Source organism: Arachis hypogaea, chromosome 11 (genome assembly GCF_003086295.3).
Source record: "Arachis hypogaea cultivar Tifrunner chromosome 11, arahy.Tifrunner.gnm2.J5K5, whole genome shotgun sequence".
In the NCBI taxonomy this organism is placed as follows: Eukaryota; Viridiplantae; Streptophyta; class Magnoliopsida; order Fabales; family Fabaceae; genus Arachis; species Arachis hypogaea.
The window spans coordinates 10,703,710-10,715,229 of record NC_092046.1 but is presented as its reverse complement, the minus strand read 5'-3'; the positions used below and the strand labels follow the sequence as shown (position 1 = coordinate 10,715,229).

General features: G+C 35.9%; 2 protein-coding genes across 2 annotated transcripts; both read left to right on the top strand.

Moving 5' to 3' along the window:
* Nucleotides 1–6,434: 6,434 nt before the first annotated feature.
* LOC112723787 (uncharacterized) lies at nt 6,435–9,668 on the top strand. Its single transcript, XM_072206464.1, has 11 exons — nt 6,435–6,588; nt 7,313–7,588; nt 7,702–8,204; nt 8,277–8,500; nt 8,607–8,684; nt 8,772–8,837; nt 8,916–8,984; nt 9,060–9,134; nt 9,208–9,261; nt 9,418–9,504; nt 9,584–9,668. The coding sequence occupies exons 1-11, from the start codon at nt 6,549–6,551 to the stop codon at nt 9,654–9,656; spliced, it is 1,545 nt and encodes a 514-aa protein (XP_072062565.1). The 5' UTR covers nt 6,435–6,548; the 3' UTR covers nt 9,657–9,668.
* Nucleotides 9,669–9,887: 219 nt separating this feature from the next.
* On the top strand, nt 9,888–10,986 carry LOC140176021 (uncharacterized). The gene is made up of 4 exons (XM_072205864.1): nt 9,888–9,977; nt 10,101–10,166; nt 10,251–10,734; nt 10,822–10,986. The coding sequence occupies exons 1-4, from the start codon at nt 9,949–9,951 to the stop codon at nt 10,984–10,986; spliced, it is 744 nt and encodes a 247-aa protein (XP_072061965.1). The 5' UTR covers nt 9,888–9,948.
* The last annotated feature ends 534 nt before the right edge of the window (nt 10,987–11,520 follow it).

The following is an 11,520-nucleotide window of genomic DNA, read 5'->3' as shown; positions in this document are numbered from 1 at the left end:
CGATCCGGCATCTGCCTCAACCCGCAAGTTTTCGATCCATCTCTTAACCCGTACCAGAGACATCTTGTACATAAACCATCTAAAAATTATATTTTCAAAAAAATGTAAAATTTGTAAAATATACAAGCTAAGAGTATTTCCATTGCTTGATTTTAGTTTTATTTTATTTTGGATCTTACAAAGTGTCATATAAATATTTGTAAGACCATATATTATAAAAGTTAATTTGAAACTCAATGTGAGGTTTATTATTTCAATGCTTAGTTTTATTTTAATTTAAAATTTTAAATTATTTTTTAATTATTTTAAAAATCAGAAAAAAATTAGAATTATGTGAATGTGAAGATTGAGAATTTTGTACATTTGGATTGAAAGAAAAATTAGAATTTTATAAATAACTGAGAAAACTTATGTTAAATTAATTTAAATTTATTTTTTTACTAAATTGATAAGAAGATAATAAAAAATAAAATAATAAAATATAAGAGTATAATTGAATACATATATTTTATTTGAGTATATTTTAATTGAGTATTTATTGTAATATTATATTAACAACATTACCATAATAACATTCTAATGTTCATTTAATGAATTTAATAGATTATACAAGTAATAACATATCACTATCTTTCTTTAAAATAATAAATCTCTCCTTATTAATATGACTATCATTTTAAAAATAATATCTAATATAAATTTTAATTTTAAATTATTTTATTACTATAAAGTCAAAAATAATATCTAAAATTGATTTTATTAAAGTTGCTATAACGCTTAGATTTTAAGGGAATACTCATCCACTTATGGAAATTTTAAAAGTAACTATCATCTTAGAATTTAATTTGATTTATGTAACTGTTAAAGAACATTTTTCCCAAACTTATTCTAACAGCAAGTATTGTAACAATATTTTTTGGGGCAAAATAAAAAGACATTGGTAGTGGGTAACACACGACAAAGAAAACTACTATAAAATTGACTTTCTGTTTTTCGAGGAAAATGACATTTATTAGGTACTAGACTCTACCAATTATTAAATTTATTCCATGCTGATTGGCTAATAAGGTAGAAATAAATTATAGTCTCCAAGTCCCAGAGTGCAATTTCATAAACAAAATAATAATGAACCTAATAAAGAAGAAGCTACTAGCATTGGTGAAAATGAGGCAATGCACTCACATGCCTATCTTGTTGCATGAAATTTGTTAGGCTCATTAAGAAGTTGTTGATATTTTAGTTGGATCTATTTGAAGCAACCATATTTGTGTATACGAGAAGACTGTTGAATCAAGAAATCATTATCAGGACAAAAGGATATGGTGAGTCTTAAATTCAATTATATTGGGAAAGACATGTGTATGAAATTTAGGGAATGCATAGTCAAATTTACGTAGTGCTTATGATTTGATCGTTGATTTTTTTTTTTTTTTTTTATGTACACATCATAATTTTAAACCTAAAAATACTTGAATGCAAAAACTAAGCTTATTATATCGGGCAAAGAATTTTAAAATGGGGATATAACTAGTTAGCATTTTAAACTAAATTATGCAATATATTTAATTAAACAAGCAACACCATTTTTTAAAATTGGTTAATCATAATTTTTAAATCATATGAAGATATAAAACTTAACAGAGTAATGTATCAAATTTCATTATTAATGATTGATTTTGATATGATTGATTAAATTTTATTATTAATTCTTTACAAATTTCATTATCTGTATTTTTTATAGGAAAATTAATACCAAGATATTATGTCGGCATGTTTGGCATCCAAATCCTTCTCATTTTAATATTATTAACGATAACGATGATAAAATAAAACTAAACAATGTGAGCCATCTTATTTCATTATGAAATGTAACTTCTATTCGAAAAGAAAGATATAATAACTATATAAAATTTTCAGTGGGAGTACGTACTCTTCATCTAGCGCCCGACGCTCTGCTAGGGTTTCACTGCGCCGCCTTCATGGTTACATCTTTCTTTGTCTTTTCTTCGTCAAACCCTTTTCCATCTTCTTCTACTTTCTTTTCTTAATTTCTTTTCCACTTAGCTCCCTAATTTTCGTTTTCTCTCCCAATTCATTCCTCTTTTAATTCATTCCGTTTTCTTATTCACTCATTCCATATATCTTATTTCTCTTTGGAATCATTGAATACCAATTCTGATTTTCTCTACACCATGGGCAACAAATCAGAGACTCAGAACTCTCATATAATTGCTATGACGGTGGAGGGTGCCAGCCTTCAAGTGGCACCCAAAGAAATATGAAATTGCTCTCGTGGAATTGTCGGGGTTTGGGGAGACCCCTGACAATCCACATTCTTAAAGGGATTTGCAAATCCTACTCCCCCGAGGTTGGTTTTATCTGTGAAACAAAAAATCAATCTCGACAAGTTGAAGGAAAACTAAGATCTTGTGGTTTCAAGGAATGGTTTATTGTGGATCCGGATGGATTATCAGGGGGTTTGGCAATGGCATGGAGGGATGGTTGTACTGTTCAGATTTTACAGCATGGTAGATTTTTCATTGCGGCATCAGTTCTGACAGCTGGTTCTAATGATCCCTATGGTGTTCTAGGTGTTTATCTCAGTTCAAATGATCAACATAGAATGGCTCAATTTGCTGAATTAACTTCAGTCACCCAACAGTTCGATGGTAAGGTTGTGTTAATGGCGGATTTTAATGCCATTTCTAATCAATTGGAGAAAGAAGGTGGGGGTGCTAAATCTCCTTCTTTTATTGAAACCTTTAATAGTTTTATTGATGATAATTCCTTGATTGATATTGGTATGGTCGGAAGACCATTCACTTGGTCAAATAGACGGAGGGGTGATGAGTTGATACAGGAAAGACTAGACCGATTCCTGGTAGGAGTTGATTGGCAGCAACTCTATCCCAATGCAACGGTTCTTAGACTGTCAGAATCAGGCTCGGATCACGCCCCTCTTCTCTTAGACTCTAATCCGAGAACTGAGATATCTAAACGCCGATTCAAATTTCAAGAAAGATGGTGTTCCAATGATGAAATAAGGCAGATTATTAGAGAGGTTTGGCATGAACAGATTGATGGTTCAGCCATATATATCCTAGCTCAAAAAATAAAGCGTTGTCGGCATAAGATTGTCAGATGGCAGCAAGAACACAGATCTAATTCGAAGGTGGAGATTGATTTACTACAGTCGGAATTAGAGGAACTTCGTTTAGCAGGAATTCATGGAGGCGACATCATTTCAAAAATAGAGGACAAACTTGAAAAAGCATTGCGAAATAAGGAATCTTATTGGAAAGATAAGTCTAGAGTCAAATGGCTCAAATCTGGTGATCAGAATACAGCTTTCTTCCATCAGAAATTTAGAAATCAAACCCGAAGGAATAGAATTTGGCAACTAACTGGCAGTGATGGTGAAGTGGCTACTTCAAATGCTGGTATTGCTTCTGTGGCTGAATCTTATTTCAAGGACATCTTTTCCTCCACTTGTCATGAGAACCCTGAACCTATGTTTACTGATTTTGAACCTAAGGTTACAGCTCACATGAACCGTAGGCTTCAAAGACCAGTGACTATGGAGGAAGTGAAACGCGCAACATTTAGCATTCATCCTCAAAGTGCTCCAGGAGATGATGGTATGACAGCAAAATTTTTTCAAAGCTTCTGGAACATACTTAGTGGTGATGTGTTTCGAGCAGTTAAGAGCTTCTTTTCTGGGGCAGAATCTTGAAGGGTTTTAACCACACTCAGATCTGTCTTATTCCCAAGATTTCTGATGCTAAAGATATGACTCAGGTAAGACCAATAAGCCTATCTTCAGTCTTTTACAAGATTATCTCCAAAGTATTTGTACATAGGCTTTAGGGTATGATGAATAGACTAATTAGCCCTACGCAGAGTGCTTTTATTAAAGGCAGATTAATCTCTGATAATATCCTAGTTGCTCACGAGTGTATGCATTACTTGAAGAACAAAAAAGGGGTCTCGAAAATGAAATGGCGCTAAAATTAGATATGAGTAAGGCATATGATAGGGTGGAATGGCACTTTCTTTGGTTTATATTGGAGAAGTTTGGTTTTGACTCCCGATGGATCATGTGGATTCGAGAATTAGTGACAACTGTTTCTTATTCTGTTATTGTGGAAGGACAACCTTATGGTTTCTTCAAACCAAATAGAGGTATTCGACAAGGAGATCCTCTATCCCCCTATCTTTTTCTTTTCTGTGCAGAAGGTCTCTCCTTCTTGCTACACAAGGCAGAACAAAACAGACTAATTCAGGGACTTCAGATACATAGGCGATGTCCCAAGGTCAACCACCTCTTATTTGCTGATGATTCCATCTTATTCTGTAAGGCTAATCCTGAAGCATGTTCAAATATCCTACATTTATTGAATTCTTATGAAAGTATCAGTGGCCAGAGGGTAAATCTTAATAAATCTGCTGCATTCTTTAGCCACAACACTCCCTCCACTACTCGTACACTACTGGCTAACTCTATAAATATTAATCATATTGGGGCTTAGGATAAATATCTTGGTTTGCCTTCTACAGTCTCTAAATCGAAAAAGGCTTCTTTTAGTATGATCAAAGAAAAGATTCGAAAAAGAATCCAAGGGTGGAAGCATAATCTTCTTTCGTCAGGTGGTAGACACATATTGCTTAAGGCAGTGTGAGAAGCTATTCCTATTTATACATTGTCTTGCTTCAAGTTGCCTGATGGTTTAATTTCGGAAATTCACTCTCTACTTTTTTAGTTCTGGTGGGGACAAAAAGGTTCTGAAAGGCGGATGGCTTGGATTAGCTGGGACACTATGACTCGCCCATGAAAAGAAGGAGGCCTTGGATTTAAATATCTCAGAATCCAAAATCTGGCGCTTTTAGGCAAACAATTTTGGCGACTTGTAACACAGCCTACTTCCTTATTATCTAAAATACTAAGAGGTAAATACTTTAGCAATGGTAATGCTATAACGGCAGAAATTGGAGTCTTACCTTCTTGGGGATGGAGGAGCATACTGGAAGGCCGAAAGATTGTTGAAAAAGGTCTTAATTGGGCTGTGGGTACTGGTGAGAATATCCGAACCTTTGAGGATCCTTGGTTGCCTCCTCCGTATCCTTTAATGATTTCTGACATGCCAAATAGACAGGCTATTTCTGAGTTGGTTCCAAGAGTTAAAGATCTAATTACTGAAGATAGGAATTGGAATCAGAATCTCATTCAAGAATTATTTCCCCAAGACGTTGCAAACAGGATTTTGTCAGTTAAAATTCAGCAGGGTAGGGACAAATTGCAATGGGATTTGAACAAATCCAAGCAATATGATACAGCTTCAGGTTACAGAATTGGCTATTTATTTTACCATCCGCCTCTGGAGCTTTGCCCTAATTATATGCAGCAGAAAAAGCCGTGGATTGATCTATGGAAGTTGAACTTGCCTCACAAAATTAAGCTATTTATCTGGAAAGCTCTCCATGGCCGACTTCCGGTGCTTGCTCAGATTCATCACCGCATCCCATCTATATCACCAATATGCCCCTGCTGTCATGAAGCAACGGAAACAGTCACTCATTGTTTAATCGATTGCTCTAGAATTAAAGACGTATGGTCTCAGAGTTATCTTCGTGACTGTCTTCCCCCTCAGAGTTCTAACGACTTTTGGACATGGTGGACTGCATCAACAGAGATACTTAACCCGTTGAAGAATGCTGACCGTAATCCTCAATTGCTTGCTATCATTTGCTGGAACTGTTGTCTGCTGGAAAACTCGCAACCAGTTGATTTTTGAAGGTTCTACTTCTATGCCGTCTGCCATTCTAGCAAGCTCTGTCAAGTTGCTCCGTGAAATTCAAAAAACTCCCGGTTTAGGTCGTCATCTCCATGAGGCAAGCTCTTAGTTGCATGCAATTGGATTTATCATTCTTTCTTCTTTAAGATTTTTCTTCGTTTTTCGACCACGCACCGTCGGATGAATACCTTCAGTGTAGTGTTTTTGGGAAATCCCCACCTTTTATTATGCTGTCCTACTTTTGGACATCTTTGTATTTCATTTTTTAATAATTAATGAAATATAACCTATTATCTTTGAAAAAAAAAGATATAATAACTATAAAAGTAATGCTAGAAAATTAATCTTTTTTTCGGTCACCATCAATCAAATTTTTTAAAATTATTTTATTTATCTTAAGTTCTAGATACTAAATCATAAACTCTTAATGCTAAATTCTAAATTATAAATATAAATTCTAATATTAACTAACTAAAAGTTAAATTTATCGGGCCTGCTACACATACAAGTATCCAAGCATCCAAGTTGGCCCAGCCCAAATCGAAGACACGCGCATAAGGAAGCATAACATGGCGCGTCAAAATCACGCGCTCAACACAAACGGTTACGTATGGCAGACTCTTCCACTTCCTCCACTTCTTCCACTTCTCAAAACGCTTGGAAACCAAGGAAACGCTCCCATTTTCGAGCAAAAATCAAAGTTCAAAATATACAAATTGTTGTTCGAAACCTCCATCAAAAAACATCAAACTCTCCATGAAGAATCTGAAGAGAAAACGAAGCAAATACACTCAACGTAAGTTCATCAAGATTACTGTATATTTTAGTTTTCTTCTACGTCGTTCTTCTAGGGTTTACTGTGCTATTATTCTTGCTTCTTTGTCACATTGTTCTAAGTTCTACGTCATTCTTCTAAGTTCTACGTCATTCTACATTCTTGTTCTAAGTTCTCTTGCTACTGTTGTTGATTTTTGGGGCTTTATTCCGTAGATTGGGGGTTGTATACTGTTTGAACTTGTAATGTGACTTGATATTGATGCATGTTTGAGTGATATCTCACTGATATATATGAATGTATCTGAATAATATCTATCTCACTGTTATCAATGGGTGTATCTGATTCTTACATATGGGTGTATCTTACTCTTATCAATGGGTGTATCTGACTCATATATGCGTCTATCTTACTGATATCTGAATTAATTTGATATTGAAGCATGTTTGAGTGATAACTGACTGATATATATGGATTTATCTGAATAATATCTATGGGTGTATCTCCCTGTTAACAATGAGTGTATCGAATTCTTACATATGGGTGTATCTTACTGTTATTAGACCTTGTAATGTTGCTTGATATTGAAACATGCTTGACTGATATCTGACTGATATATATGAATGTATCTGAATAATTTCAATGGGTGTATCTCACTGTTATCAATGGGTGTATCTGATTCTTACATATGGGTGTATCTTACTGTTACTAATGGGAGTATATTTGTGTGTATTTTTTGTTTCAGACAAAATGGCAGCAAGAAACCAAACGAAAGACCTTAAGTGTGCCACACATCTCCTGAGTGATAAGTTCAGAAACATGGCTGAGGAGAAGAAGGCAATTGTCAGGGATCTCGGATTTGGTGGGTTGATGCACGTCCCACCTCTAAGGGTGGATCACCAACTCTTAAGGGAACTGGCAAACAACTTCAAACTTGGGGAGAACAGACTGAAGACAGGATATGGTTCTTTCCAAATAACACCAAAGACAATAGGTGATGCGCTTGGCATCAATGCAACAGGTAACTAGCTCAAAATTATAGGTGTATATTAAGTTCATGCTTGGGTGTATTTAAGGTTGATACTTGGGTGTTTTTGAACCGATTTTGATACTTTGTTGTTTTCTTTTTTGTAGGAAATCTGTTTCCTGAGAAAGTTGAGTATAAGCAACTTTATAAGCAACTTTCTGATGATGACAAAATAATTTATAGAAGATTCCAGGGTAAGACCCTCAAAAGTCTTACCGATGAAATGATGGAAATCGGCGTTGGCAGCGAAGAGGAACGCCTGATGTTCAAGAGGATATTCATCCTCTACATACAGATGGCGTTCCTTTTGCCAACGACGATAAACAAAATATCGCCCGTGCACCTCGCCCCAATTTTTAAGATGGACGGCATATCGGAGAGAAACTGGGGGGCGCATGTTTTGACCTTCTTGATCAAAGGCATCACAGACTACCAGGAGAAGAAGAAGAAGGCAATTGATGGTTGCCTCTTTGCCCTCATGATAATATACTTTCATCTTTCTGAAAACAAAGGCAAGAAGAGGGCTGAAAGACCACCAAAGCCTTGGATTGCCAACTGGACTAAGGAGAAGTTGGTGGAAAGAATGACTGCAGAAAAAGAAGAAATTTTGGTAAGTAAACATAATATGTTGCTTGTATTTTATTTACCTGAATGCTGCTAGCTAAAATATCTCATGTTTCAGGGGATTGTGAAGATGGCGGAGACAAGAGCAAGAGAAAAAATGAAAGAAAAAGAAAAAAAAGAAAAAAAACAAGAAATAAAAAAAAGAAAAAAAAGGAAGGCGAGTCCAACATCGTCTTCGGAGACAGAAACAGCTACTGACAGTGACACTTCTACCTCTGAGTCTGAGACTCAACAAGACTCGGAGGATTCAGCAAGAAAACACCCCATCAAAAAGGGGAAAAAGTAAGTACCATACTTGGGTGTAATTTCTTTTTCGAGTTGGGTGTATCTTGTAGATCACGTTGGGTGTATTTTAGTATGTTCTAAATAATCACTGTTTGCCTTTCAGAATGGACTCCAGAAAAAGAAAGCAGAGGCAAGAGGAGCCAGATTCTGATTCAGAATCTGAATCTGAACAAAGTGATGAGTAATGTCCTGAAATTATTACTCCTTTCTTTTGGCTTCATTATAAAGATTTCGTGTATTAACTGAAGTGTCTGTTATTAACTTATAGGAGTGAAGAATCATCACCTGCAGAGAAGGAGAAGGAGAAGAAAAAAACAAAAACAACACCAAAAAAGTAAGCACTTCTTTGCATAATATTCTGTGATAAAATTAATTTTTTATTTCTGATTGGTACTCTTTTTTTTCCACCCAGAACACAACCAAAAAAGAAAAAAGTTCTCGTGGAGGATTCACCTCCTAAAGAAGACCAATACTTTGACGGGTACAGTACCTCGTAAGCTATATTACCGTCTATCGTCGTAATTATTTTTGTTAACATCTTCCTTTATGAATGTAGTGAGACATATGAAATATCAAGTGACGAACTGGATGAATGGCTAGGGCAAAACGTTGATAAATCTGCTGCAGAGGGGTATGTCTTGATGGGCTGTCTATTTCATATTTTGTTGTGTTTTGCATGCTAATAATTGTTTCTTGTTTCGCAGGGAGAACCAACCTGACCTGCGATCGACAGAAGGTCGCTATGTGTCGTCTGAAACGTAAGAAGCTTTATTATTTAATAAAATCTTGTTATCATGAATTGGGTGTGTCTTGTGGTACCATTTGGGTGTATTGAGTGGATCAAGTTGGGTGTATGTTGTCTAATAAGTTGGAATATTAACTTTGTTGTGTTGCTTGGATCAAATCTGTCTTAGAATACCGGCTGTGAACTTGGGAACTGATGCTCCTTCCTCTCAAGGAAACACAGAACAGAGTAGTGTAAACCAGCCGTCACAGAGCATGTAATTTCTCTTTCAAATAACCGTTACTTTTGTTCTTCTATTACCCTTCTACTTCTAATTCTGTATATATTTTTTTTAGAAAAAAAAGCCCTTTATTATTTTATTCAAGAAAAAAAAGGCAGGAAAAAAAAGCAAAAACTGCAAGTATGTAAGTTCTCAAAAAAACAAAGCCTGTCTTCTTTTTGAATTGTTCGGGTGTATTTCTTGAATTTCTTTGGGTGTATTTTAGGTTGAGTCCGTTTGATTCGAATATGATGGTTGTGAGGGAACAGACACCGTCCGAAGCGCTTGCAATGTGAGTTTTACAACAATATTCAACCTTATAACCTTATTATTTTCAAAGGCGTTGTTAACCTTTCATTTTTCTTCTTGTTTAGAGTCCCAATTCAGGTTTTTGTGCCGGCATCCCAAACAACCACTGAGACAGATTTTGAACCAACCCCTATGCTACAGATTGAAGGGACTACAGAAACGTAAGAAATAGTATTGAGTGTATATTTGTTTGGAGTTTGGGTGTATATTAGCTAACAGTTTGGGTGTATATTGTTCCTGATTAGTTTCTTTTACGCCGTGATTAATTTTTTGTAACTGTGCAGCACTCCTGAAACCCCCAAACAACTTCAAGAGACCACACCCACGGTTCCCCCAGCTCCAACTAAAGTGTAAGTTCATCAGACTAAAATCAATCTTTGCTTATCATCTGTATATTCTTATTCTTATTCTTATTCTTATACATGATGACGCAGTCATCCAGACGCAGAAGACGCTGCTGCCCTGTTGATGATGGCATGGACAGCTTCCTATGTTCCTAAAACAGATCCAGGGGTGCCATCATTCAGCCTTGGATTGACTGATTCAAGCCAGGAGGGGGCGTCAACGCAGGAGACAGAAAGGGAAAAATCTCCAGAAGCTGCGAATTTGATAGAACAATTGGACAGTTTGGTCCAAAGAATAGCAAGCAGCGCGACGAAGGGAAAAAACACAAGTCCACAAATTCAGAGGGAGACTGGGGGAGAAAGTTCTGCAAAGTTTGAAACTCCTCGGGGATTATATCAGATTACGGATGATATGAAACAAAAGTGCTACATCTGGGGGACGAGACTGAAGGAAGATGCAGATGGCAATACTAACGAGTATGAGGAGATGTGCACTCTGATTGGCCAAGGAGAATACATTTTGATGAGAATGCACCTTGCTTCCCTCCAGGCAAAAAGTGATATAGAATCTCAGGTAATATTAGAATAAGATTACTGTTTTTACACCAAAGTCAATTACAATGCTTATTAATGTAAAATTGATTTCGGCATATATTTCTAGATTGTATCTGCCATCTGCCTCATCCTCAACAACAAAAATGAAAAGAGATTTCAAGAACAAATATACTGTCTCCCCCCCGATATTGTGGTAAGTGTTACTTCTACGAACTTCGGGTGTATTTTCTATATTGATTTGGGTGTATTTGTCACGTTCGATTGGGTGTAAGTTTAGTATTTCATTTCTCGTTTCCCATTCTTGCAGTGCATGGCACTTTCGGATCACCCAAACGGGGAATTCGTATCACCAAAAACGGAAAAGGAATTCAGGGTGGAAGCCTACCCGAGTTTCATTCCCTTCATAGATAGAAAAAAATTGACTTCGCACCCATATGTAAGTTTTCGTTTGCTAAATTTGTTAGTACACTTATTTACTTATTTGCAAAATAAAATAACACACTGTTCATGTGTGGCAATCCTTCAGATTTTTGCCCCTGTCTGCTATGCCGGGCATTGGTGGTTATGGCTGATAAATACAAGAAAGCGGAAATGTCAAATACTTGACCCGCTACACAAAAAAGCTCCCACCGATGAGAGAAAGGCCATTAATAAATTCACTGTAAGTTGCCTCTGTCTTCTTTACTTTAATAGATAGGTCTATTTCGTTAGTTGTGATGGGTGTATATTGTCCATTCAGTTGGATGTATCTTGTCCATTCATTCGGGTGTATTACTGATTTATTTTCGTATTTAAGGGATACGTA